The sequence below is a fragment of the Platalea leucorodia genome (assembly GCF_965183815.1).
Source record: "Platalea leucorodia genome assembly, chromosome: 24".
NCBI lineage: Eukaryota > Metazoa > Chordata > Aves > Pelecaniformes > Threskiornithidae > Platalea > Platalea leucorodia.
In genome coordinates, this window is record NC_138846.1 from 2,184,079 (window position 1) to 2,211,346 (window position 27,268).

General features: G+C 54.1%; 1 protein-coding gene across 4 annotated transcripts in view; it reads right to left on the minus strand.

Moving 5' to 3' along the window:
- GATAD2B (GATA zinc finger domain containing 2B) overlaps positions 1 to 26,920 on the minus strand; it is a 43,582-nt gene extending 16,662 nt beyond the window's left edge. Inside the window, exons 1-2 of one of the 4 annotated variants that reach the window (XM_082333218.1) lie at positions 26,814 to 26,920; positions 541 to 870 (exon numbers count right to left, since the gene is read on the minus strand). In XM_082333218.1, the coding sequence (XP_082189344.1) occupies positions 541 to 869 (329 nt within the window). In that variant the 5' untranslated portion in view covers position 870; positions 26,814 to 26,920. Of the gene's footprint in view, positions 1 to 540; positions 871 to 1,799; positions 1,821 to 7,345; positions 7,384 to 7,890; positions 7,983 to 26,813 lie in introns of those variants that run through there. The other 3 variants (XM_082333220.1, XM_082333219.1, XM_082333221.1) reach the window with 3 other exon arrangements.
- Positions 26,921 to 27,268: the final 348 nt, after the last annotated feature.

A 27,268-nucleotide genomic window follows, 5' to 3' on the forward strand; every position in this document is an offset into this window, starting at 1 on the left:
CGAGCAGCCTCAGCAGGAAAAACCATTTACTTCTTCCTCGCAGAGGCATTAGCCTGGCCAGGGTCAGGTTCGAGAGCGACTTGTCCGTGCCACTTGCATCAGATCTGGCCTCCAGCTAAATAAAGGACTTCTGCTGCCGCTTTTGTAGGTGCTAATAAAAAGTCCTGGCTGGAGGGGAAGCCCTCCTCCTCCTCCGTGTGCACCGGCAGGGTCTGCTCTGCCAGCCACCCGACGGTTGTAGCTTATAATACTAAACCTATGGATGGAGGATGAAACAAAATCCATCTGGTTTTGGGGTGGAATAAGAAGGGCAGCAGAAGCAAAAAACAATGAAAGAATAGTGCTGAATGCCTTCCAGAGAAACTCTGCTGGGAGAGCAGGCTCCTCTCCTCGGCGTTCAGCCAAAGGGACCTTGCAGACACCGGGAAGACTCCCCCAGGACCGCAAAACGTCGATTTAATTTCTGACTTGGGTTCTCACATCTGCAGAGCACAGGATTAACAACAGGCAAGCTAGAGACTCTAGTCGTTTGGCACCTACCTTCTCCTCGCACTCATATCCACCGGCTCATCGTTAATGTTTTCCTTCCCTGGCCTCCCTGCAGTCCTGCCATCCCCATGGGGCCTAAGGCTCCCATTCAGCTTTTCTTCATAGACTTTCACACCATCCTGTTTCACCGGGAGCTCGTGGGGCACCTCGATGCCCGAGAGGTCTTTCCTCTTCAGCAGTGCCAGCATCTTCAGGCGCTCCATCGCCTCATGTCCTTCCATTTTCAATCTCTTTGCCAGGACATCATCCCGATCATCTGCTTGGTCCAAGCTCCGTTTCAAAAGGTTCAGGCGCAGAGCATCTTCCGTCATTCTGTCCATCCTGCAGGACAGAGGTTGACATAAGGACACAATCAGTATTCACGGCAAACAGAAAACCGTCGTGGCAGACCCGGCTTAACTCCCCCGGGGCCGGCGGGGACCTCCGAGCCCAGCCTCCCCCCGCGGGGAGCACCGACCTCCCATGCGCCGGCATGCGGTGACCTGCCGGCAGCAGTGCCGCACGCTTTTCGTCCCGATCCTAAACCAGCCAGGCGGGAATTTCCCAAGCAGAAGGAACCGCACGCACCCGATGGGCGAGAGCTCCCCGAAGCCCTTGAGAACGAGGGCACAATCCCTCATTCAGCATTAAACCACTGCCGCCTGCGACTTGACGAGATTTACTAGAAAGGGGAGCCGGCAAACACTCGAGTCATCCAGGGACACAGCGAGGGCAGCTTAGCTCCTTCTCGCACTACGTGTGCCCAGCCTTAGTTTTTGTAAGGCTTCATTCGCAGGCTTCGTGCCGTGGACTTTTGTTTTTTGAGGGGACCCGAGGCATGGTTTGAGCCCCCTGCTCTCAGTATGAATGCCACAGCACACCAGGTTCGCTAGCAAGCTTCCAAAATACAGAAAATCCCCTACCACGCCGATTTTCCTGCTCTTCCTACGCTCTCGGGCGAAGTCGCCCTGTTAGTCGGCGAGGAACACGAGGCACCTTTGCACTCAAAGGATGAAGGCGCACACAAGAGCATCCCCACCCACGCTCGCTCTCCATCTTCCCCAGCCGCCCGCCTGCCTCTCCTCCAGGTGCAAAAATGCCCCATGGCAAACAGATGCAGTAAAAAAAGGGGAAGGAGCCGCAGAGCCCATCCCAACCCCATCTCTCTGCTCCCAGGCTGATAAGAAACCAGCTACAACAACAAAAAAAAAAAGCCAAGGGAGCTCCACCTGCAAAGAAGGAAAGACCAGCTCGGTGAGGTCTTTACCTACCGACGTGCAGACTGGGGCTGGGGATGATGACAAACAACCAGGGAATAAGTCAGAATTAGCACAGCTGTCTCAAGAACGCCGATAGGTTTTTTCGCTGCGCACGCCAGCAGCTCGCAGGGGCTGGTTAATAAGGTCTGCGTGCTCCGAGCTGAAAGACGAGGCCAAAGCAGCTGAATCTCGGGCACCTCTGCTCCTCCACGCTCGCTTCAGGTGGAGCTTCCTAAACCCGGCTCCAAGTCACTCGCGAGATAAAGCTGCGCCAAGCCAAATTTCTGCCAGGAAAATGTTGTTCTGGCTCAGTTCTAAATCCCCGATAATTACACATCTTCTGAAGTACAGCTGTCACACAAGTTCAACTACAGCATCAATACGGTTCCAAGGGTATGAACCATGCTAGAGAAACCTTACACTTAAAAAAAGGGGTGCAGTCACGGCAGGCAGCAAGAAAACAAATGCAAATCTGCAATGCAAAAGAAAAAAAGTCCGACCAAGCCTCTGGCACAGCCCGATCTCCAAGAGGCTGCCATGTTCAGGGTGAGCACCTTAGACTTCTTTCTACTTGACGGTCTAGTCTCTCTGCAGGAAAATGCACGTCTGCTGCAACCAAATATAGAAAGGCAAGCACGGGCAAGCCAAGGAAGACACATGAAATGCTGCTCTCCACCCCCATCCCTAAGAAGTGACCCCAGGTTAAATTGAAGCTGTGAGTGGTGGTGGGTTATTTAAGACACCACGGGATAGCGAGAAGCCTCACCGCACCCAGCGCTGCTGTCTGGATCCGGCTGCTGGGAAAGCGCCGAGCTCCAATTAACTCAGCCATGAAAGGGCCTCCACGGCTGCTTCCTCCACTTCGTACTCGTGGGAGATGAAAGAGAGCGAGGAGGAGGAGGAGGGAGACAAAGGCTGACGCATGGGGAGGGCGCACAGGCACTTTCTAACCAGCCGTCGCTTCGGTGTTTGCTTGAGGACACGTTAAAAAAGCATCCCTAGGTAGTGGTACCCACCCTCGGTGTGGTCAACCCATCCTCCAGGTTCTTCCCTACTGGGAAGCCGCTTCGTGCCTATGAAACGAGCTCCACATTGACATGTAAACTGAATATATCGCTTAAAAACCCCCAAAACAACACACACGGAGCATAGGAGAGCTGGTGCCACCTTGACTGATAAGCAATCTGAAGCAATTTCACTGAATTACGTCTCGGTACTCAAAAACCTTGCGCTGCTTCACGCACGTGGATAATGCACGTCATGTGTTCTGACACCAAGACAAACGCAGCTGTAACGTTGCTTGCAAGGAGAAAAATAAAACGATACTGGAGCGCGCAGAGGAGGTTCAGGCTTCCTGAGCGCACAGTGGTCTTCTACTGGCCTTCAGAAGGGTGGTGAGATGTACCTGCGCGAGGAAAACCATCAGAACTTGGTAAAAACTTGCCTGTTTTAAAAAACATGAAAGGTGACATCTGCACCTCAAGGTGTCACATCCAGCAAGCCTGGCACGGACAAAAAAAAAGCAGCGTACCCAAAGGGAGAGCTGCTGGGCTCTGATGAGCTTTCATATTGAGCCATACCCCTTCGCAGGCAGTTATTTAAGCGAGCCAAAGCACCACCCCGAAACGCGAGCGGAGACGCGCGTTTCCTTTAAAGACCCACGGCAGCCGCTGTCCCTTTGAACTGCGACATAGGAAAAGAGAAGAAATTGCCACCAGTAACTGCTGGTGTGGAGCTGGGCTGCCTCTGCGCAACCGCGAGCAGGAGGAGGAGGATGTAAAGCCCCGTCTGCCGGCACGCAGGCGATGAGGAGCGTTATTGCCACGCTCCGATCGGAGCCGGAGCACGAAACAAAGCCAGCGACGGAGGCACCGGCAGGATCTGTGCCAAGCGACGGAGTCGGCAGCAGCCAGGGTCCACCACCAAGACCACAAAGGAGACACAGGGGCGGTACGAAAGGAGAACAAACCTTTTGGTCGGCCTCTTTGCGAGGCAGAAGGTCTCCTTCTGCCTCCCCTTCCCTGCAGGAAGCCCAGAGACCTACCGGGCCCATCGCCAAAGTGGGGTTTTGGGTGTCCCTCACCTACGCGGACCCATCCTGCTCCATCGCAAGAGCGGTACCACGTCCCCAAGCATCACAGCATCCCTGTGGTTTTCCAGCTTTGCCGTCACCCGCTAGCACAGAGCGGGAGGACAAGCAGTTTGTCTTTTGGAAAGCTAAGGAAACGCCGTCTCGGGATGCAGAAGGGGAACGCACCGGGTAGGAAATCAAGCTTTTGGCCAACAAACACTGCAGAAACACCACACCAGCCGCCAGGACTCGATGGCTACCAGTCAGCGGGATTTCGGCAGCATCATTTAGCACATCCACTCGCCGCAGGAGGGGAAGACTGAGCAGACCATGAATGAAACCCCTGCTTGCAGAGACGCGAGTAGATGGTATCTGAAGGGTTTCAAAATGCCCTCCCCTTTAACGTAAGTGGCTTCGGTACTAGAAACAAATCAAAAGCACTGTTATCAGAAACAGGTACCACGACTATTTAATCCCTTCAAGAGGAGGCTTTCCAGGCTTGGTAAGGAGCACATGCTTTCAGCCAGATTCAATAAAAATTAAATTAGGCTTCGGATTCTTTATTGAATGGGGCCCTTCAGCATTAACACTCAGCTGCGAGGAGGGCGAAGGGGAGGGGAAAAACTGCAGCTTTCCTGGGAGCCCTGGGAATTTCCAGAGCACCTCGACTGCAGAACTGGGCACGCCAGGGGAGAGCACTCGACTTCATCTAAAAACGAGCAGAAAAGAGCAGGAATTCTTTCAACCACGGGCTATTCAGCGAGTCTGAAGGTCAGACAGTCAGGAACTTCAGTACCGGCCCTGCTCTGTGTCGCAGTAACCCAGACGAAGGGCAGAGATTAAACGTCTCGGGTTTGACTCGTGAACAAGGACTGGCTGTGGAGCATCTCCTCTTTATCAGCAATCTGGGATTATAAACTAAGCAAGAGCAGATTTCCCTCCCCCCCTCTGAATTTTAGCCACTTTTCAGAAGAAACCAGCCTCGTTAAGCAGAGAGCAATAGGGCCACGTTAAATGGATGCACGTCGAGCGATGCCGTTCAGCGGCACCAGACAACACGGGTGTGCTCAAGTCACGCCTGAAGGACGGGAGGCAACGGGCACGACGGCACATCTTCATCTGGCATCGCAAACCAGATCATCCTGACTCGCCTCCCTCCGGCAAAGCGCTCCCGGAGATCTGGCACATCCCAGGACGCAGGCTCTCCCTCTCGCTTCCCTAAGGAACTTTATTTAAAAAAAAAACAAAAAAAAACAAAAAAAAAAGGGATACAAAATTCTCAAATGGTGGCAAAATCCCCCAGGGGAAAACAAGAGAGCTATAAAACGTGTTTTGTTTCTCACTTGATACAGACTGTAATTATCTCCAGTTGCAGCTCTGTAGGTGAGCAAGCTTTCTGACTACCTAGGGAAAAAAAAGCTGGTCTCAGTTCAGAGCCAACATTTAAGAGGCTCCCAGGGAGGAGGCGGCCAGAAGAGGAGAGGGGACACCTTGCTCAGCCCCCGTGATGCAGGGCGGTCCGAGAGACGAAACGCAGCATCGTCAGCAACACCGGAACGGCCGCATCTTCCCCCCGCTGATGCTGGAGGAAAAATGCCTTCTGGGAATCCCAGCAAAACTTCTGCAGCCGAGCCGGGGAACCCGCAGCACCTAGCTGCGACGGGAGCATCGCCCTCGTGCTCTACTGATGGCAATTCCCCGATATAAATGGACAAGTCGCAGCCGCTTGGTGCACGGACGCTCTTCCCAAAGACTCTGGGTCCCCAAATCCGACGCTCCAGCAGCTGCCGAACGTCCCCCTTCTCCAAACCCCTCTCCACCCCAGCGCCAGCCAAGTCCCCGCACCCCATCCCGGTTTCTAAGCGCAAGAGCTCTCCTCTCCGCAGCCCCTCCAGTTTGAACCAGGCATTTCCAGCATCGCCGGTTTCCAGGCTCACCTTCGGTTTTGGTTCACAACGTCCCCACACCCGCGGACGACACCACGGGCCCGTTGTCCTGTGCGGAAACGCAAGAGCATCGCAGCCCGGTGCCCGTCTGTGCCGATGCTGCCTTCAGCATGGTCAGGGGCAAGGCCGTCATTAGCTTCAGCATCATGTGCTCCTCTATATGTTCCTTTAGCTTTAGGCGGTTTCACTTCTCCAGTGCTCGAAAGACAGGTTTGCCGCTCCCAGACAAACAAAGCAGCAGCCCAATTTTCCATTTATATTCAATACAGCACCCACAAGGGGGGAAAAAAAAAAAACCCAAACCCCAACACAACTATTTTAAAAGCTGGAACAAGTGAGTTGGGCCAAAAAAATGAATATTATACTGGAGAAGCAAGTATATCTAGAGACTAGGTATAGCCGGTTCCTAACGCGCAGCCTGCACGGATAAACATCCTTCCGAGATCTACCTGACGAAGGTGGGACCAAGCACCCGAAATCTGGCAGCATCAGCAGAAGTTAATTTCAACTCGAGTTTATTCAGGGAAGCCCCGGGAGGTTACAACCCCTTCCCTGTCTTTCTTTTAGGGCTCCTCCGTTGCATTATCCCACGCTTTTTGTCTTCCTCGAGTCCTACGCGACCAAGCGCATCGTCCGGCCGCTATTCCCGGCCTCAGACCCTCCAGAACTAATTGATGGGTTGCAATTAACAGGCTGACACACAGCGAAGCTGAAAGGTGACGCAAGATAATATGCCATCCTACCTGCCCAACCGAGAACCCGCAGTACCCAGAAGGAAAAATCGGATAAAAGAAACCAGCGGACGCTCAGCAAGACTCCCCTGGAGCCAAGAGGGAGGCCGCAGGTGCAGAAAAAACAGACAGAAATCCTCCAATTTCTATCTCTGGACGCGATCCAGACCGGGAGGTGCAACCCACACTTCTCCTTTCTCGCAGGAGTCCGAGCGAGGCGCCCGAGGTCGAGGCCACGACATCCAGAAGTCACGCCACCGCTGTCGGAGGCTTCCTCCAGCTCCCAGGCTGGAGCTTTCCGGCCGCTCGCGCTCCAGGCAGCATCGGCCACGCCAAGCGTGGATCAGCCGAGATGGGGCACGCTCCAATGCTCCATCCCCGGCCGGGCAAGAGCAAAGTCTCCTCTTTTCCTCCGCTCCGGACTCTCTGCACGAGGGATCTCTGATCCACGACGAGGGATCTCTGATCTGCCTTCTCTCCAAACCATCCGGGGCTAAAACTTTTTGCAGCGTGCTCCAAAATCCTCCTGGCAACCCGACTCCTGCCTTCCTGCAAAGCTGTTTATACTGGCCGCCGGCACAAGCGTCCGAGGCAAGACGGACTCTACAACGGATCTCCTCTGACATTTCTTAAAAGGAAAAATCTTCCCTCGGCCACGTGGTTCCAGTGACACAAGGTCTCCCCAGTCCCACCCCGCCCAGTAACAACCAGTTTCCTTACTCATCTCTGCTCCAGCAGCACAAGGAGTTACTATGAGCGGAGCTGCCGCACAGAGGCAGCCGACGGCCCTGGAAGAGCCGAGGAGCCTACCTGGGTTCCTGCCTCCGAGGGAGCACGAAAGGAAAATACAAGGACAAACCAGCCCTGGCGCCTGCTCTGCTCCTTGCGAAGCTGCTCGTCTTCCACGGAGGAGAAAGGCGAGGACACGCCGTGCACCACGGGCCGTGCAGCGCCGCCGGGTACCGGTGCGCAGAGCAAAGGGACGTGCTCCGCGTGCAGATGGCACGTTTATTTCTGTTCTTGTTTCTTTGCCATCCAGGTAAAGCATCACCTTTATAACCCTGCTGCTTAATGCGACACAGCTTTGGGGCAACACCGGCTGCCGTCGGCCGGCCCGGAGCAGCGCAGGAGGCAGCGCTGGCCCGGCAGCTCCTTCTTGGAGGAGGAAGCACCAAAAGCAAGTTTTTCAGCCCTTGCCTGGTTCAGGGCGCTCACAGCAGCTCGCTAAAGCCTGCTGGGATGCTCAGCACTTGCAATGAGGATGAGACCGGTGGTGAGGAAGTCGCTTGGGGTAGCTCATCTCTAGAGATTACCCGGAGAGAAAGCCAGGCTGTTCGCGACGGCGTAGTACTGACCCCACTCCACGTTACAGCATCACCACGCGATGGTCGGGCACTGCAGACGCCAAAAATTTTGCAGGCGCGATAGCGTGCACGTGTCCATCTCCTACACACGCGTTTATGGATGCGCCTATAGGAGAGAAAATCCTCCCCGTGACAAGCAGGTCGCTCACCCGGAGCCCTGTGGAGAACGGAGGAGGGCTGTGTTAAAAGAAAGCTGGTCACGCTCAAGTAAGGAATGGGACGGTACGGTTCTTTGCACAGGTTATCGGCAGAGTTTGGGTGGGGAGCAGTGGTGAAGGCCCAGCGCCAGCGCCGTCCACCAAGCAGCAAGAACCGAACGCAGACAGACGGGCATCTGCAGCAGCTTCAGGAGCCCAGAAGCATCCTAAACCCTTTGAGAAGGGCTATTTTCTAGAAAGATTAATTTCTACTCTCCCCAAGTGCAGCGTAAGTCCATCCGCATGCACGGACCACTACAGCCTCACGACGCTCCAGCAGACAAGGCGGCCGCTTTTTCTCCCAGCCTGATAGGAGAGACGTCCAGAAACATCTCCAACGCCGGCGCGGACTACGTGACACGGTCCAGGCGGGCAGAGCATCTCCCACATCCCAGGCGGGCAAGAACAGTTTTCAGTCGCCATGCTCAACTAGAAGGACGCCATCCTTCAGCCACCAACACACGGCCAGTATCACCAGTAAATCCCAACCGAGTATTTTTGATTCTTCCAAGCCATCCAAGCAGACCCCAAGCATCCAGGGAAGCTGATGGTCGCAGAGCTGCCCTTCCACCACTCGAGTGCCAGACCCAGCCTAAATCGACGGCTTCAGCCTAGACTTTGCCCAGGCTTTGCCCCGGCTCAGCAGCAGGAGCAAGCCCCGCTGGGACGAGAGATTCGGGAGCGATGCGGGTACCCCCCACCCACCCCATGAAATAAAACCCGAGGGGAAGCAGGCACCTTCACGCGCAATTCGGAAACATTTGGGGCTGCGTTAGTTCGAAAAAGCCAACGGGTTGGATTACCAGAACAAACGCGCTTGTAACACACAGGGTCGCACAAAGAAACTCGGCAACTCGGGCACCTGCGCCAGCGTCCAAACCCCAACGTCCCCACGTTATCCGTAGCGTTTGCAGGGACCGAACGCCCGACCGGCGTGTCCGTCCCCGCGTGCCGCAGCCAGGTTAGAGCGAAGGCGCTCCCAGCGGCTCTGCCACCATCTTGGTCCCTCCAAACAACAGGAACCGCGCCGCGCCACGATTTATATATTAAAAACTATTATGTTGGTGGAATAAAAGCTGTTTCAAGCCCTGTTCTGCTGGGCTCAGGGAGCAGAAATGGCATTTACCATTTACGTGCGCTGAGGAGGCGAGGTCCAACTTACCTGAACGTGCTCCGCTCCCGCTGTTCAAAAGCCACTTTTGCACCCCTGAATCGCACGATTCCCCTCGCACGCTTAAAAACACGCCGAGCCCGTAGGCAACCCGCGGGTTTCACAGGGTTTGGCTCCTCATCTGGAGCCCACCGGTGCCGTGGGATGAAATCGTGTGTCTAGGGGCTGCCAAGAGCCCGGCACATGCACCGCTCCGACGTCTTCGCTTCCATCTAGGCTGAATACAAACCAACATCTACGTCGTAAAATGCATTTCAACACAGCACACACAAAATGGCTGGCTCCCAAGACGAGCATTTCCATACAATACTATAAAAAGGATAATAACCTAAAAAGGTAATTATGACTTAACGGCTCGGCAGTCTGAAGAGAGATCTGCAAGAACACTGATGCAAAGGGGGGAAAAAAAAAAAAAAAATCAAAAACCCACTATCGAATAAAACCATGCTGCTCTTTGAATCCTGATGCTACAGATTGTAAGTTGTCAAGAAATACTACGCTGGGCTCGGATTATTGTGCGAGCCGCAAAGAGAAATACTACGCTACAGCCCTGTGGAGGAATTTTTATGCAGGTAAGAAAGAAAATACGTAGGGCCTATCGCGGAGATTTTATCAAGAGCAGAACGTGCACGAGGCTTTAAAGAAACACACAGCCCTAAATACAGCCTTAACAAAGAGAAAATAGCTGACAGAGTCTTTAAAAAAATTCACCGAGCGTAAAAGGAGAGTTATTCATAAACTGGGGGGTTAAGCAAGGCTTCTCCCTGCCATTCAGATGCACGAGAGGGGAAGGGAAAAAAAAAAGACAAAGAAAATATTTTAGAAGACAAACCGTGAGGCTAGTTTTCGACAGGATCGGGGAGCTGTCTCTCGGATGCAGCAGACCGTAAATTCTTACGGTCGTTTCGGCGCAAACTCGTTAAACAGTTCTGCTGTTTCCCCTTCCCATGCCCAGCTCCGAGCGATGGGAGACACCGGTCCCCCCCTCCGACAGCCCCTGCTCCCTGCCTTCGCCTTCCCCGACAAACCGGAGCCCCATCGAGAAAGCAAATTAATAAACGAACGGGCAAAATATTTGTCTATGATTCTAAAAACGCCGTGGTCGGTACGGACACATCACAACTTCCAAATCGACTCCGGCTCGCCGGATAAAACGCCCGTGGCTGCGGTGGGGGGGACTGCACGGCTCGGGAAACACAACCCCGGCCCCCAGACTCCAAATCGCCGCTGTCCGGCTCAGAGCAGCCCCGGGTTTTGCAGCCCCAGGTCGAGTTTTGCAGAGCACGAACCAAACGGTGGGGAGCAGGCGGTGGGCAGAAAAAGTGCTTCTTTCCCTCTCCTGTCCTCCCCTCCTAAGTTTGCGTTTTTAGCAAAGTTAATTTATTAGGAGGAGGTAATCACGGCTGCTGCATCCAGCGCAACGGACCTTCCACCTTACCCCATATAAAATCATTTTCAGGTTGTGGCAGATGGGGAGAAGGGAAGGGAGAGGGGAAAAAAAAAAAAAGCTGCTTTTTGCTCCTCAATGGGGGAAAAAAAAAAAAATATATATAAAAACACTCCTCCTGCTTCACGGGGAATTTGGCTGCAATCGCACGCTCTGGGGAAAGCCAGCCCTGCCAGCTGGAAAACGCTCCCCACCCTCGATGAACCGGTCAGTTAGAGAAAAATATATATAATACTACTCCTGATAAAGGCGAGGGGGGAAAGGGGAGCGTTCGCCTCCATCCTCCTCCACCTCTCCTCCCCATCCGTCAGGCTGAGCAAGCCGGGGATGACGCAGGCTTCCTTATATAATGCGCCGCGATTTCCTCGACTGCGGGCCCTGCCTTTGTGCGCGCCGCACGCTCCTGCGCGCTGGCGGCGAGCCACGCGCGCCCGTCAGCTGGCGGCCTCCGCGCACAGCGGGGCCGGGGCTGACATGAAAAGAGGGGAAAAAAAAAAAATAAATAATAAAAATAAAAATAAAAGGGAGGGGGGGATGCTGTTACATCGAACCATCAGCGCTGCAGACAAAAGAAAAAAAAATAATAATTTCTTTTTTTTTTTTTTTTTTTTTTTTAATACCCGAAATCAGCTTTCCCTTGCAGCGGTCGAGCGGGGAGGGTCGGATTTAGTAATTCCAGCAGAATAGCGATGGTAGGAGCCTGGAGAGAGGTGGGGTTTTTTTGGAGGGGTGGGGGGGAATGGGGGAAGGGAACCGCTCCAACAGCAAATACAAGCAACAGTGCTAGTTTTCTCCTTAAAATATTCTGTAAAGACATTACATTTAGCTGCCAAACTCATGTTAAAAAAAAAAAAAAAGAGAAAACGCAGATCTGATAATCCATAAAGAGCCTTTTGCCTGTTAAAAAATAAAAAAAATTAAAAAAAGGACAGTCTAAAGAATACTTACAGGTACAATATTCCTGCTGCCTCCTCTAGTTGTCAAGAAAATTAGGGAGAAAAGAAGGGGGGACAGGAGAGCCGGGGAGCGGGGACGGCGGAGCGGGAAGGGGGGAGAGGAGGGCGAGGAAGAGCCAAGCTTTTTTTACGAGGAGCCCTCTCGGAAGAGCATGGGCGGCCCCGCGTGCCATCCCCCTCCAGGGACCTGCAGAAACCCTGTCTCAAAACGGGCACTTCCCTGCCAATCATGCGCTGTACTGTTATATTAAACAAAAGAAAAGGGGGATGCTTACTTTTACCCATGATGCCTCGCGGGGCAGGGAAAAAGAGAAAAAAAAAAAAAAGGGAAAAAAAAAAAAAAAACCAGTTGCAGCCGGTTTGTAACCTCAGGACATGGAATTATCTCTTAATTTTTTTTTTTTTTATTTTTTTTTTTTTTTTTAAGTGGGTTGTGGTGTAAGAGTCAGTTGGCTGCCGCCCCCTCCCTCCCCCCGGCCGCCAGCAGCCCCTGGCCCCCCGCCAAACTTTGTCTTCATTCATGAGAGCTCCTTTCCTCTGATGGTATTTTAACCGTTTCGCTCCCGAAAAACGCCGGTCGGGTCCCTCGACGCTCCGCACGCCGAGCCGGCGCACGCGGGGCTCTGCTCCCCCCTCAAAAAAACTGGACCCCGAGGGAGGGTAAGGTGTCAAAGCATCCCCTCCATCGCCCGCCTTACGGCACGCTGGTCCCAGCGAAGGTGCCGAGGGATGCCGGCGAAGCCGACCGCGGCACGAGGGTGGACCGGCGGCACGGATGACCGCATCCCTGCTCGCCGGAGCAAGGCATCTCCGCACCCTCGGGACAGCGGAGCCTGGCCCGGAGCTCTGACCGAACCGGCCATGGACACCTGGTTTCAAACACCCGGATGGTTTCGAAGACGCCGGCTGCGGGTTTGGCATCTCATCTTCCCTCCTTTGTTGGAGAGGAAGGATCCAGCAGGATTTTGGCTGGTGGCGAGGGCACCGCGGCACCTGAGGCCGGACTCCAGCGGAGAGCGGCTCTACCAAACCTCGGGCGGATCTGTTTTACCCAAACCTCAAAGACGACCGATTCCCGCGGCTCCTCACCCTGCAGCACCGGTCCCTACGGCGAAGGAAAGGCTGCCCTGAAGTCTAGAGGTGGAAGCAAGGGGCTAAAGACGAAACCTGGGAAGCAGCAGCGCTAAGGATGATGGTGACAAGTTTGAGGCCTCGTTAAGGAATTAACGTGCATTTTGAGCGCCCAGCACACCGAGCAGGTCCTCCAAAAGCAACCAGGCCAGAAATGATTCACGTTTGTCTTAGTCCAGCTCCGCTAGCCCATCAGCTTTTTATAAAATCAGAATTATCGAATTCGGTTTCTTTATGCTGAAAGCAGAAATAAAACCAATATTCCCCCATCTTTGCAAGCCCGAATGGAGAACCTGAGACGGAGAGCCTGACGTGAAAGCGAAGCGAAGCTGGGCTACCGCCGCTCGCCCTACCCAAACGTCTACCGATGCACGTCCAGAAAGTGGTTAAAAAGCTTGGAACGGAATTTTTTGAATGACCATATCCTTTACACGAGGCATCTCCAATACATTTTACCATTTATTATTTACATCTCCAATATATTTTACCATTTAAAGTTCCTATCCAAAGGGAAAGACCTAGAGCTCACCCACCTCCCCACACCGCATCCTTTACTGGGACCAGTCTGGTCAAAACCCTCTCCGGCAACGAGTCGGTTCAAGTATTTTCCAAAGCTGGTGAACGGATGGATTACCCCAAACCCCCCCACAAACCCGGCTTTGCCAAACACGGAACGGGAATCGGCGTCTCAGCGGTCAGATGAAAACGGTTGGTGTGACCGGGCGGCTGAAATAACTGATGAAACGGGAACCTTCCATTTTGGGTTGCAAATCACAAAATGGTGCTAATCAAAGGTTAACAAGAGCGCTAGCATCAATTTGGAGAGACTCCCTGCATGTAATTAGTATTAGTACTACACTTAATTTATTTGTGGAGCAAGCAGAAGTGACCGACTTGCAAATTACATCTTTTTCAAGATAGCGCACGCAGGTTTCACTGGTTTTACACGCTGAAAGCATTATCAAATCATCTTCTAAAAATAAAGCTATTACACAGTGCACAAATAACCATGTAATCTGTAATACCCAGTAACTATCATGTATTTAGTCAACCTATGGGCTGCAGAGAATCTGGTAATTAAGCCGAGTTTCAATGCCACTCCAAGCGCTGGTACTACCCCAGTTTGCCTTTATTAGATAAAATGGAACAATTTCGTTTACAAAGGGGGAAATAACTAATTAGGCTTTAATTACATGGTAGTTACCATAGATTTATAAACTAATGACGTGGTGGTTTGGGCCCCAATAAGATTTATTTCCAGGCTGCATCCACCGAAAAAGCGCAGACCGAGTGGCGGACCACGGGAGAACGAAGAGAAGCGCGGGATAAGAAACTGGCATTTTTTGAGAGAAAGCCCAAGCGCATTACAGCTGAGAAGCCTTCAGAAATCCTGAGGTTCTGCCTGAAGAAATGATGTGTTTTGGGGTCTCGGGGGGGAAAAAAAGAAGGTATTACATTAGGAAACCTCTCTTCCATACGGCGTGAAGAAACCCGCAGCCTCCGACGCGCCATGGTCATCGCTGGTGGGTACGGCCCCTCCACGCAGAGATGGGCAGGCGTGGCTTCTCCCAGGGAGCAAACGCTCGTCTTTCACGGTATTTGTTCAATTCTGGGAAAAAAAAACCTACGTGGCGATACCTGGGAAACGCTTCTCAAGCCCAGCCGGGGCTGGAGGCAGCCGTCTCGCCGACATCCCGGCACCGGTTCTCCTTTCCCTCCGCAGACGGCCGTTATCTCTAACGTAACGCCGCTTGGCTCAGATCACAGACGAAGCTGACCCTCTCTTCGTTTAAAACCCAGGACTGAGATGTTTTTGCTGACTGTCTCACGCCTAAGCAGCGTGTCCTCGGCTGCGGGCCTTCGCCGCTGAAACGCGGTTCCCCAGCACTGCGTCCGCGTGTGATGCTCGGTGCAGCCGCAGCCCGTACACTGGTACTCACTGGTATTCACTGGTGTTCGCCTCCCCGGGCACCGCAGGGAGGCTCTGCCCAGCCTTGCAGCTTGTAATTCTTCACTGTGTCATGGAGAAACAGCGACTGGTATCAAGGAGGAGACTGCACGGCCTCAAACGGTTCCCTCTAGGGAAACCTCCATCGCACACTTCTCCACCTCACCTCCTCATCGCCCTCAGCCCACCCCAGCAAAAAGTTTCTCCAGCATTTTGCTCTGTCCTCCGCCGTTTCCACTCTCTTATTTTTAGGACCGTTTCAGGCTTTCTGCATACTCCCCATCTTCCTCCAGACCTTTCATCCTTGTTTGAAGGCATGCGGAGATTCGGCAGAGATGAAACCGTTTCCAACAAATCAGGGGCGGTTGAAGATGCCTTACATCTCTCCTCCTGCCCTGTCCTTTATCCCGCTGTTGCAAGGCTTCTGAGAGATCTTTATGGCCGGGATGGGGAAAGGTATCGGTAAAACATCACTGGACTGTTCATTTAATTGAATTTTAGGGTCCTTTCACAAGGACCCATCCTCTGGGTGCTTCTATTTCCAGTATGAAAAGGCCTTTGACGAAGTCTGCAAACGTGCTAACAATAGCTGCTTTTATGCGGCTCTGTTTCCCGAACCCAATTCATTATCTGCAGGTGATCCATCGCTGAGAAATCTCTCCCCGTTCCCGTCGGCGCTGCTGGGTGATTAGCCCAGAAGTCCCCGTCTTCTCTTCATTTACGCTTTTACAGCGATTCTTACATATAATACACAAAGGACGGGTGGCAAGGGTCTCTGGGGCGGCAAACCTTCAAGCTTTCCCAGGTAACGAATCGGGAAGGTAAGAAAGAGGCGGCCGACCAGAAAAGTAGGATGCGATCGCCTGGAGTTAATTTATTGGGATGAAATATTTGGGAAGTTTGAATTATAAAGTCACTTGTAAAAGGACTGACGTTAACGTGGTACCCAAGTAACGGCAGGGTGAGATTTAGCCCATGATCTGACCACCGCACACTGGCCCGGGAAACGACGACGGTGCCACAACCCCAAAATAAGCAATAAAATTGGGTAACGCTCCCAACGCTGGGGACAAGTGATGAATCCATCGCGTTTAATCGCACAGAAGGGTGCAAGAAACGAAGAGCAGAGGGGGGGTTTGAAGGTACAGGCTGGTAACGAGGTTGAGCCCAGAGGACTCCCAACACCCAGTGTGAGGATAATCATTGGGGAGGAGAAAAAGATTTAATTACAACACTTCTATGAATTTAAAATTCAACCAGAACTAAACATCCAACGACAGACAGTTGTCGGTGGTGTAAATACAAGAATAGTAATAAAGTCAGCAGTTCAAAGCAATGACAGCCCAGTATCACTAAAGGATGGGGATGCCGGCAGCATCGCTCCTCAGCGTTGCCTAAATCCCGCGCTGAATCTCCGGGCGAGGCTCCATGAGGAACCGAAGGACTAAAACGCAGGTCAGGATACAGACCTGTGTTGCTGGTATTTCAAATCAACACTTCTAAGAACAATCCATCTCTCCTCATCATTTTTCTGGAAAAAAACCCCACATCACCACACCCGGTCCCGTGGACCGTCCCTGCCCTTCGCCGCGCCGGGGAGCACCGGAGAGCCTCCAACACCGCAGGGCGCAAACGGGACGGCTTTCGCAGGAAAGCGAGCGAGGGGAATAGGTGGGTTTCACCAGGACTCATCTCTTCCCTCGTTGCTTATTCCCCACCTGTGCTGTCCTTCGGTTATGAATCTGTCATCTGAGCTGCCTCTTCTCCTCCACAACAGAGGGATCCTGGACCAAATCCCCTCCTCTTCATGTTTTTTGGACTTTCTTTCCTTCCTTCTCATTAGCTAATAGCAAGCAGATGATGATGATCATCATCATCCAGCTTCAGACTAACAACAGTACTTTGAAAAATATTTCGGTAAAACTGGAAAATGATTACATGAATTTTTTTTAAACTAGAGACCTAAATTGCCATTCGATACAACTTCAAAGCTTGCTAATCTCAAGGCAAAGGAACCGGTTAACAAGGTTTCACCAGCAAACTCACATGAAGCAGAAGAACGTTCACCAGGAAAAGACCGCCAGGACCGCCTCCGCATAATTCACTTATTTCATTTTCTATGGGTTAGTCCCAACTGGTATAACCCCACTACCCACCTTCAGTCCGGGTCTGGGGCGAACCCCTCTGAAACGACCAATTCTCTCTAAAATGCAACACAACCAAGGCTCAGATCTGTCCTTTGCCCCATCTCCTCTGAATTTTTCAGTACAGTGCCGAAGTTAGCTCCCCTCCCTCACTTCGAACGGCAATTTTAACAGACCGCTCACCATCCATGACACCACCGACTAGCTGCAATGCGATATTTCCATCACGGTGCTACCCCACCGGAAAGCGAACGGACGGCAGTCCTATTTCTATCCTCACCACAAAGCGTGGGAAGCTAACCATGTCCAGCAGCTGCCGGCTTCCCAGCCCAGTTGTTTTCAGCGCTGAAACGTAAAACTAGCGAGCGGCACTTTGGGTCCAGGTATTTCGGAGCAGCAGACTAAATGAGAGTAAAGCAAGTACAATTAGCGCAAAAATGCCAGCGTGAGAGCAAAACAACAAAAAAAGCCCATGGCGAAGAGAACGCAAGGAGTCCGGGGGCTGCTGGTGGTCCACGCAAACCCCATTTGCGAGCCATCGAGAAAACGGGCTCGCCGACACAGCGAGAGAAACACCCGAAACTGCCATATGGTGCCCAGCAATTTATTAAGACATCCTCGGTGGCTTGCAGCAAGCTTCCTGACCCGTCGTTCCTTCGATTTATCCAAATCTCGGCAAAACACACTGACTAAATACAGCTGAGCCCAGAAGGGAGCTTATTTTAAAACGGTATTGCTGAAGAAATTTGCGATCTGATCTTCCATTAAAGCCATTCCTTTAAAAACACGTATATTAGCATCTTTCCTCTAGTTCGGCGGACACGTGTGTTGTCCCAGGGCTACCGCACACGCAGCGCTACGTTAAACCGGTGCCTCCGAATGGAGAGCGGAGACTCCGGCTGCGGCCACTGAAGTGCCGCCTTCCTCCGCGCGGCCACTGGTTTGTCGAAATTGTTGCAGGGACTAAAACAATAAGCTACTGAAATGCCAAATCGGACTCACGCTGCACTAGTAGGTATTTAAAATTGTCAGGTCTCCAAGATTAAATTAGAATCAGGGACTTTAATAAGAAGCGAGTTAAGGAGTGATTCACAGAAGGGGAAAATGCATTAGGTTTGGACTTATTCGACAACAAGGGACTATTACCAAGCAACCATTTTGAAACTCTCTGAAAGTCTGCATCTGCCTGATTGATTTCCTTTCACTCAAAATTCCCTTTTAAAAACAACAAAATCTAAAGAGCATCATCTCTTGGCTGGTGAGGGAGGGAAGCCAGACTGCGCGGGGCGTTAATAGATGCGTTTGAGGAGCGGATAGCTTCGTTCCAGATACGGGAGCGGCATCTCCACCTGCACGGGCTACACCCCGCGCATCAGTCGCCCGCTCCGGGTCATCGCTACAAACCACCATCTAAAGGGTGGTTTTAAACGGGGAGTAAACTGGGAGCAGCTCAGCTGATGCCCAGATTTCCAGCTACTCCCCAGTCCAAGCCCTGGTGCGGACCTTCGCTCAGACACCTAACCGAGACAACGACCCAACTTTAACAAATACTTTACAGCGTAAATCTTAAAACGCCCTACGATTTCGTAGCAAGTCACGCAGCAAAAGGACAGGGAGGTTTTGCATTTGCTGCCCCAGTCCCTCACCAAACACGGTGGCTGCCGGAGCGCAGACGGACAGACTACACCCATAGATGCTCGTAAAGATGCTGCGGAGTCCCGTTAACTTTACGCAGTTTGTTTCCGGATACACGCATATAGCTCTCAGAAACCGACTGGGAAAACAAAAATACATATATTTTTATATATATATATATATATATATATATAAAAAGAACCATTTTTAAATGGCAAAGTGTTTAAATTTAAAACTCCAGATTACAAAAAAAAAACCCCAAAACATTATGATTGGCAAAGTATATGGGGCCTTCGAGATAATGTCCTGCCCCCTCCCTCCCTCGGCTCCTCTCAGCAGCGAGGAGTTTCAGCTCTTTTGTCTTTTCAGGGACTAAGTTAATTTTATTCTACTCAAACAGTGACTCTGCTGCAGACAAAAGGAAAAATGAAGACCCACTGCAGTGAAACAAGTTTTATAATTCATTAAAGTGAATTATCTTTCTTCTCCTACAAACTGCGTTAGGCGGTTGGGAAAAGGAAAAAAAAAAAAAAAGACAAGCAAACTGTTAAACCCAGAACTTGTCAGCAGCAAAAACCTCGTCGGCAGGAGGATTTCAGGTTATCCGTCTCCCTTCGCGTCTCCCCTGCGCCTCGCCGCGAGGATGCAATACCAGGGCGCAGAGCGAGATCTCGCACCGTTGCTTTGCAAGTCTTCGTGCCAGGATGCGGACGAGAGAGCTTCTTGCACGGACCGGAGGAGCCAGAGCCGACTTGCACCCCAAGGCACCTCGCCAGGGCGCAGTTTGGGGGAAAAGAGCCAGATTTAGCCTCCGACGAGAGGCATTTCGGGAGGACACATCCTCCTTCCTTGCTGGGAGCCTGAAGAAACACACTTCCATCTGTTTCCTTGCCGGTAGGGACGCGACCAAAAGGTATTCGGGCTTGGCAGAAGAGGGGTAAAAAGCCTGATCCCCACACGCGAGCTCCCCAAGACGGCAGGGAGAGGTCCAGCCTCTTTCCTTCAAAATCCCGTTTCCGTAGCTTGCTTCTTGGGACCCCTCTCCTTTGGGAAGGGGAGGGATGCGCCCGCCTGCTCCCCGGGAGAACCCCGGCCATCCGAGACCGCAATATCAGGCCCAGAAAGATTTGGATAGGGAAAGGCAACGCGTTGAGACGCTGCGTGCAGAAGGGTTTTATTCCCTGCAAGTATTTCTCTTTATGCAGGTTTGGTGATAACGATCCCGTTTCTAGCCCCCAATACCGAGCGAGAGCATTAACTGGAATGAAAGGTAAGTGTTTAAATGTTTTGTCTGTGTGTATCGAAGCGCACAGCTGCTCTGCTCCGAAGTACGGGCAGGGCATAACCCAAAGCCGCAGGGCCAGGAGAGGGAAAACAGGCAGTAAGCTGCGGCACCTCTTCCCGAGATGACAGATGGGTTTTGGTTAGGTCTAATCCCAAAGAAACAGGATTCTTGCATTCATTTTCTGAGATTCAGTGAAAACGAGGCCTAAATCCAGGATACTCTGGAAAAATACACTTAGCGGCTTCAGGCGGTTTCAGCTTATGGTCACTACAATTTTCCCCACAGAAGCCTGAGTCCAGCAGCACCGCAACCGCTGACCCTACAGGATCCAGAACTGGGTGTTTTAAGGCATTTTTAATTCTTCCATTGAACCGAAGGGCACACGGCCACAAGTTATTTTATTATTAGCACCGTCTGGCCCCTGCGCAGCCGTACCGAGCTGCTATTTTGACGCAGGCGCCCGAAAGGCACCAGCGCAGGGCTCCGGCAGCCGGCACGCCGGGAGAGCGCATGCACCAGCCGCCCCACCGACAGCACCGCGCGTTTGCATATTCAACAGCAGCGAGGTTCGCCTTTAAAGACCAGGCATGAAAAATTTACGCAGGAAAAGAATCGCTACGAGAAAGCCAACTGCTGCGACGAAAACCAAGAAACGGGAGGAAACGCGTGTCTCGGGGCAGATCCTCCAGCACCTCCAAGCACAACAGGACACCTTTCCTCCTGCCTCGCCGCTCCCCATTGCGCCATGGGACCGGAGGAAACACAGCTCATTTCAGCCCAAACCGAGAACTTCTCTGGCTTTTGCTTTCCCTCACCACCTTAATGGTCTTTTCATGCCTCTCTCTCCCCTCTCTCGAGTCTTTCCATCACCTGGCAGGATGCTCCTCCGCCGCCGAGGAACCAGGCAGGGCTCGTAAGTGAGAGCTGCTTCTAATCTACCATCGGGACTCTGAAATAGGACAATTTCAGGGTTCAGCCCCAAAATCCACACTCAAACCCGAGGAGTAGCACGCTCCATCCAGCGAAAGCCTGTTAAGCCATCCCAGCGCGTGCACGGCTCCGCCGGAGCTGGAACCCCCTACCTGGAAATACCTGCGGCCGCCACGAAGCCGAAAGACTTCGATTAGGGATGAAACAAAATGGATGCGGCTTCGCAGGACCGACGTGCAACGGTCGCGTCGATGCTCCGTGGAAAAAAAAAAAAAGCTCCCGAGGCTCTTTATAGACTCCTCCGTGCTGGTCTTCGGTCTAATTTTAGAGAGGAGGCTTGGAAGCGCCTCTCCTCACACCCTCCAAATTCCAAATGCTGGTGCTGGTCTTCAGAAGGATTTCAGGCATATTCTGGATACCGTTATCCCAAATAACCGGATAATATTCCGCATCCAAGGGACAGAGTTGCAAAACTGATTGCAATCCGAAGTTTAGCGTTATCCCCCCTTTCCTCAACGCATCTTAAATAATCCCGTCTTTGCGAGGGCTGAGAGCGAGCAATTAGAAGCGATATGCCACATTTATATGAAAATCATGGAGAATAAAAAAAGAATAAATCCCAGCACTGTAGCCTCTCCCCCGACCCACTTCCCCGCGGACGGGGACGAGCTTTCTGAGGTCCGGGCACGCAACGAGGCGTTTGACAAACCTAAAAACGTCCGACCTGGGATCGTCGCCCGCTCTGGTTCTGCACAAGACAAGACCGTACGGCGACGGGAGGGAACCGGTGAGTCACGACGAGGAAGCCCCCCTACCTTAGGGCAGCGTTATCAGCAAACGGGCCAGAGCTCCACGTGAAAACAGCGCACCCAGAGTTGTTAAAACGAACGGAGGGAGAACCGCGCTCTCGTATTCATTTTACGGAGCTCATTGCCCCAGTTACGTGGGTCACGCTGGGGAAAAACAACAACAACAAAAAATTCCCTGAAACTACTTCAGTTTTCCTTGATTCCATGAAAAGAAGCCCAAATGCTAACGGCATTCTTTAAGATTTTGGGCATCTGAAGGGGAGAGAGCAGAGGGCAAGGAATGCCTCCAAGGAAACACGTAGGAGATGAAAAGCTGCCCAGCTCAAGGACGGGACCCGCGATGCCCAAACGAACCCCCCAGGCCTGGGGGTCCCCGGGTCCCGCTCCCCTCCCCGGCCCGAGGCCGTTTCTCTCTGCAGCCCCACCGAAGCCGAGCCACGGCCATCGCTGGACCCAGGCACCGCCACGCCGCCGGGACGGCTTCCATCCTCTGCCCAATTAACCCAGGAAATCATTTTTCTCCGAATCACGTTTGGCGCGTGAACGCAGCGGTGTCCGAAGGCCAGTCTCCAGTTTAGCTGCAGGTCTGGGAAAGAGCAGGAAAGCTTGGGATGCCGTGCTCGGCTGGCGATGCTCAGGGAAGGGGGAAAGCCACCATCGGCCTCAGCTGCTCCACAGAGAGCTGGAAAGCACCAGGAAGCCACCAGGTACGTAGCTCCATTTTAAGGTTAGCTAAACTTTATGCCCGTTCGTTTCCAGCTTTAACAAAAAAAGCAGGAAAACAAGAAGCACTGCACATCCACGGGCCAGCGGCATCGCTCCGGCCACGAAGCTTCGTCCCCAGCCGCACCGTCAGAGCGCGGGCAAGCTGGGCCCACGAAAGCAAGACCCGACTGTCACGCCGGGCAGGCTGACGTATTCGTTAAAGTCCTGATTTCAGAGTAATGCTCTTTAAGGGGAAAAAAAAAAAATAAAAAATTAAACAAACCATCTCTTTCTCAAATGACCCAGATAAGCATTTCAACTCCACCTCTCGCAGTAAGTACGTGCCACAGCAAAACGAGCCTCTCCCCAGGCAGATGGTCCACCGGGACACGTGCGAGCACAGCTCCTCGCTTTTCCACTGCTTTCCACGGAAACCTGAAGAAAGCGCAGCCGAGGCGGAAAATATTTGTGATTTTTTTTTTTTTTAAATAGCCAAATTACCTGAAATACTGACACCGATCAAGAGAAATGACTTGAAGTCTATCCGTAACAGCGAAGGAGAGAACTACAGGCTCATCGCGACATCTCACTTCCCAGGCCCCGTCGCTCGGTGCATCGCCCTGAGATGATGCGAACTAAGTTATGGAACAGCGATTTATCATCCCACGTGTTTAAAAAAAACTGCAAAATAACCTACATGCAACAACAACAACAAAAAAAAGTCTCGGCAAATGAAACCCCAGCCATCTGTAACCGGGCTCCTCTAAACCACCTCAAGATTAAGGAGCAGAAATCCACGAGTCTCCGGGCAAAACCCAAAGCCGCGGCTTTCCACGGCGGGATCGCTCGCAGCACCGAGGAGCTACGGAAGCGAACGGATCCCCAAACCGCGTCCGCGCTCGACCTGCCCGCGGCAGAAGCGCCGGCGAGGCCTCGGCACGGCAGCTCCGCGTAAAAGTAAGTTTCTTCTCCATCTTCCAGCAGTCGATCCAGCGCTATAAAACTGCAGCGGCATGTGGCACGGCCTGATAGGTTGAATTTCTGCGCGCGAGGTGGATAGCTTTACACGGGGATTAGATTTATAGCCAATCTCGTTTTTTTTTTTTTTTAAACAGAAACATTTTGCCGTTGTGCCTCGGCACAAACACGATGCAGAGCCGCGCGCTCGGTGCTCACACGCCAGCAGCTTTAAACACCACCCGAACCAAACACCGCTTTAAAAAATAAAAGTTGCTCTCCGTGGGGTAGTACAGTGGGTTGTAAAAAAAACTGCGATTTTTTTTTTTCCCCCTCCTCATCCCTAGTTCTTCTTATTGCCAAAATGTTTTAAAAATCAGCGATTCTTACAAGCGAGCGGTGCGACGGGACTCCTTCCGAGCCGGGATGAGCGGGGCCGCTCGCCAGACAAAGGCTCCCAAAAAGGGGGCGAGTTATCCGGTGGGCAGGGGCCGCGACCCGCTACCCCCCGCGAGATCAGGGTCCGGCGAGCGGTTTGTAGCGCAGAGAGTTGTCAATTAACCGGGAAATAAATTAAAAAAAAAAAAAAAAAAGCTTCAGTGATTGTTTTTCCTTAAATGCTGAAGGGAGCAGCGAGCGCTGGAAGCAGCACGGTGAACGAAGCCGGGAAGCTCCTCTCGTTTAAACCCCCCCGCATCCTCCGAGCGCTTGATCGCGAGCCCCGCACCGCTCCCTCGGAAGAAAACATTGGCAGAAAAGACACTTTCAAGAGCATCTTAAGTTTAATTAACTCTGCCGAGTAGATATTTCTGCTCTCCCCCTCCCAGAAACATCCGAAAGGAGGCAGTGATCCCCCGCCACCAGGAGCACAGCAGGGATTGGGATGCTCCGAGCGGAGCCGGGTGCCACGACCGGCAGGAGCCCGTTAGCCGTCGGAAGAGGAAGCCAGGCCGCTCTCGGCACGGGCAAACCGCAGCGCTGCAAAGATGGATGCTCCCTGTCAGCTGCACGTCACATTCGGTTTCACGCAGCCTCGTGATCAGGAAAAGCGCCGAAGCGAAGGTTGCACCTCGCGCCGGAGATCTTAACGGCTCGGAAACCAGGTCGCCGGCCCCGAGATGGGTCTTTTTTTGGCCGTTTCCCACCGCGGGGCAATCAGCAGCTCCGACGCGCCCAGGAAAACCAGGAATGCAACAAATTCCAGGCATGCTCCTAAATCACGGCGAGGCACGGGGATCCCTACAGGCACCCATCCGAGGGGACACGAACCGCGTTTCGGATAAGGTGCAAACGCCGTTAAAGCAGTGTTTCACCCCGAGGACGCCAGGCCCCAGCGGCACCCCGGCGCGACGGCTGCCCCGAGCTCCCGCGACGCCCACGTGAGCCGAAATCACGTTTGCCCCCGGTGACAGGAGCATCGCGGGCCACCCAGTGACATGCCGGAGCAGAGCACCGGCGTTTCGAGGGGTGGGGGGCTCTCCCTGCGCACCAAGACAGCTCTAACACGGCCAGCCCTCGGCTCCCCGGCAAGAAGCCACACGCTCCTCTGCCGGTAGCCAACCACGCACAATCCTTAAAAACCACCGTCCTCTTGAACCGCTTGTTGTTGCAATCCTTCCCCAACCCCCACCGAAGAACACTGAGAAATAAGAGTCAAAACCTCCCACACCTTCTTCCAGAAGGACGCCGTTCCCCACGGGCTCATACCCCCCCCTTCCTCCTCCAGCCTGTCAGCAGCCAAGGCAGGCTCAAAAAAAAAAAAATCGAAAAAAAAAATAAAAAAAAAAATCCCTTTTCGGGGGGTGATTTCAGCAAACAGAAGGCGAGGAAGGCAAGGCAGCTAAAGCGAATCGATACGATCGCATCCATATGCTGTCGCTCTTCCTCCTTGCTTTCAGCTACCCTCTGCTTGCCCAAACCTCCTCCTCCTCCTCCTCTCTTCCTGGCAAAGCACCCCCTGCCATCAAAGGGACCCTTCTTTCGAGGCGCGGAGGGGAAGGGAGAGCATTTTTAAACGTCTCAAACACTCTTGTTTTGGGAAATTGAGCAAAGGGGAGAGGAACTGTGCCGCCCAGCTTCCCAAACGCCAAGTGAGGAAGGGCCTGTGCCTCCCCAGAAGCAGCGTTTTCATCCCCCACCACCCCCCCGATCCCCACGGCAAAAGGGGTGCAGGCAGGGTTGCAGGCAGGGCTGCCTGTGCTGCCCACACAGAAGGAGGCAGCGGCTGCTGGACTCTCTTGCTCCACGTTAAAGCAGAGATTTGAAAGTTTTCCTCGCTGCCCCTGGTTTTGACGTGGGGAAGCCAAGAGGGGCACGAGTGAAGAAAGGAGGCAGAATCCTGCAGGGCAGAAAACCTGGTTTCCCAACCGGTGGCAGAGCGAGGCAGGGACGGTCAATCACCCGTTCCCATCGCCTCCCTAACGAGGGAACAGGGAAACGCCGCGATGGCAACGCAGAAGGAAACGGGAATCGCAGAAGGAAATGGGAATCGCAGAAGGAAACCCGGCAGAAGAGGAGGGAACAAAGGGGGTGTCCCCTCCGGGTGACGGGGGGAGCAGCCGGCCCCAAGCCCCGCATCCTGGAGGGCCGCTCCATCGCAGCATCGCTCGCCAGCGCTCCCCGCGAAGCAGCGGTACCCAGCCCCGAGGATGGAGGGGGGGACACACGGACCCCGCTCCCCCAAACCCTCCAGGTGCAGGGAGAGGCGGCTGCTCCCGCCCCGCTCCGTCGCCTCTGGCCAGAGGGAGGCGGCCGCCCCCTCCCCGCTCTCCCTCGCCCCGGGGACCCCCCCACGCAGGCCAGGCCCGCAGCCAGGCAGCGCCCGCACCCCGCTTCCCCGCCGCCCCCGGCCCAGACAGCCCCGCCCCGGCCCAGACGGTCCCCAGCCGGGCAGGGACCGGCCCCCCCGCACCCCCGGCCCTGGAGGAAGAGCCAACACCCCGTTTTACCACGGGGTATCCCCGCCCCCAGCCCTCCTCCCCCGTCTCCGAGGGCTGGGCCAGCCCCTGCCCCCCCAAAACCCCTGGGCTCTGCCACCCCCAAACCCCTCGGCTCTGCCCCCCCCCAAACCCCTCGGTCTGTATCTCCCCAAACGCCCCCGAGCTCTGCACTGTGCTAGCGCCAGCCTCAGAAGCCCAGGGCTCTGCCCCCCCAAACACCTCGGCTCTGCCCCCCCCCAAACCCTTTAGGCTCTGCCCCCCAACTCCTCCGCTCTGCTCCCCCCAATCCCCTGAGGTTCTGCCCCCCCAAACCCCCTCAGCTTTCCCCCCCCAAACCCTCTCAGCTCTGCCCCCCCAAACCCTCTCAACTCTGCCCCCCCAAACCCTCTCAGCTCTGCCCCCCCCAAACCCTCTCAGCTCTGCCCCCACAAAAGCACACCCCCCCGCCCCCGCCCTCCCAAATCCCTGCCGCCCCACGCCCCCCTGACAGCAGATACCCCCCCCCAAGCCCAACGGCGGCTGCTGCCCCCCCCCCAAACACCGACACCCGCCCCCCTCAGCCCCCGGGCCTTGCCCCCCCCACCGCCGCCGGGCCCTGCCCCCCCCCCGGCACCCCCGCCCCCGCCGGGCCCGGCCCCCCTCCGCCCCCGCAGCCCTCACCTGGCTCGGGGGACGCCGCCCTGGGGGCCGGGGGCGCCGGTGGGTGCCCTGGGGCCGAGCCGGGGCCGGGCCGGGCCGGGCGGGCGGAGCAGACGCGGCGCCGCAGCCACCAGCCGCCGCGGAGCGCAGCCGGCACCACCACAAACAATGCCGCTGATTGGGCAGCGGCCCCGCCGCTCTCGCCCCGCCTCCCGACCCCAAACGCGACGCCCATTGGTGCGGCGCGACGACGGACGCGGCGCTCAACCAAACGAACACGCCGGCCTCCCCGCCGGGCCCGCCTCCCGCTTCTTACTGGCGAGCGGGCGCGGAGATTGGCGCGCGGCTCCGCCAATGGGAAGCCGCCGAGCTTCCCCGCGGGGCGCCTTTAATGGGTCCCCGAGCCTGGACATCCGGGTACCGCCGGCCGCGCGCGGTGTCGGCGGGCAAAAACCACCCCCACCCCCCCCGCGGGG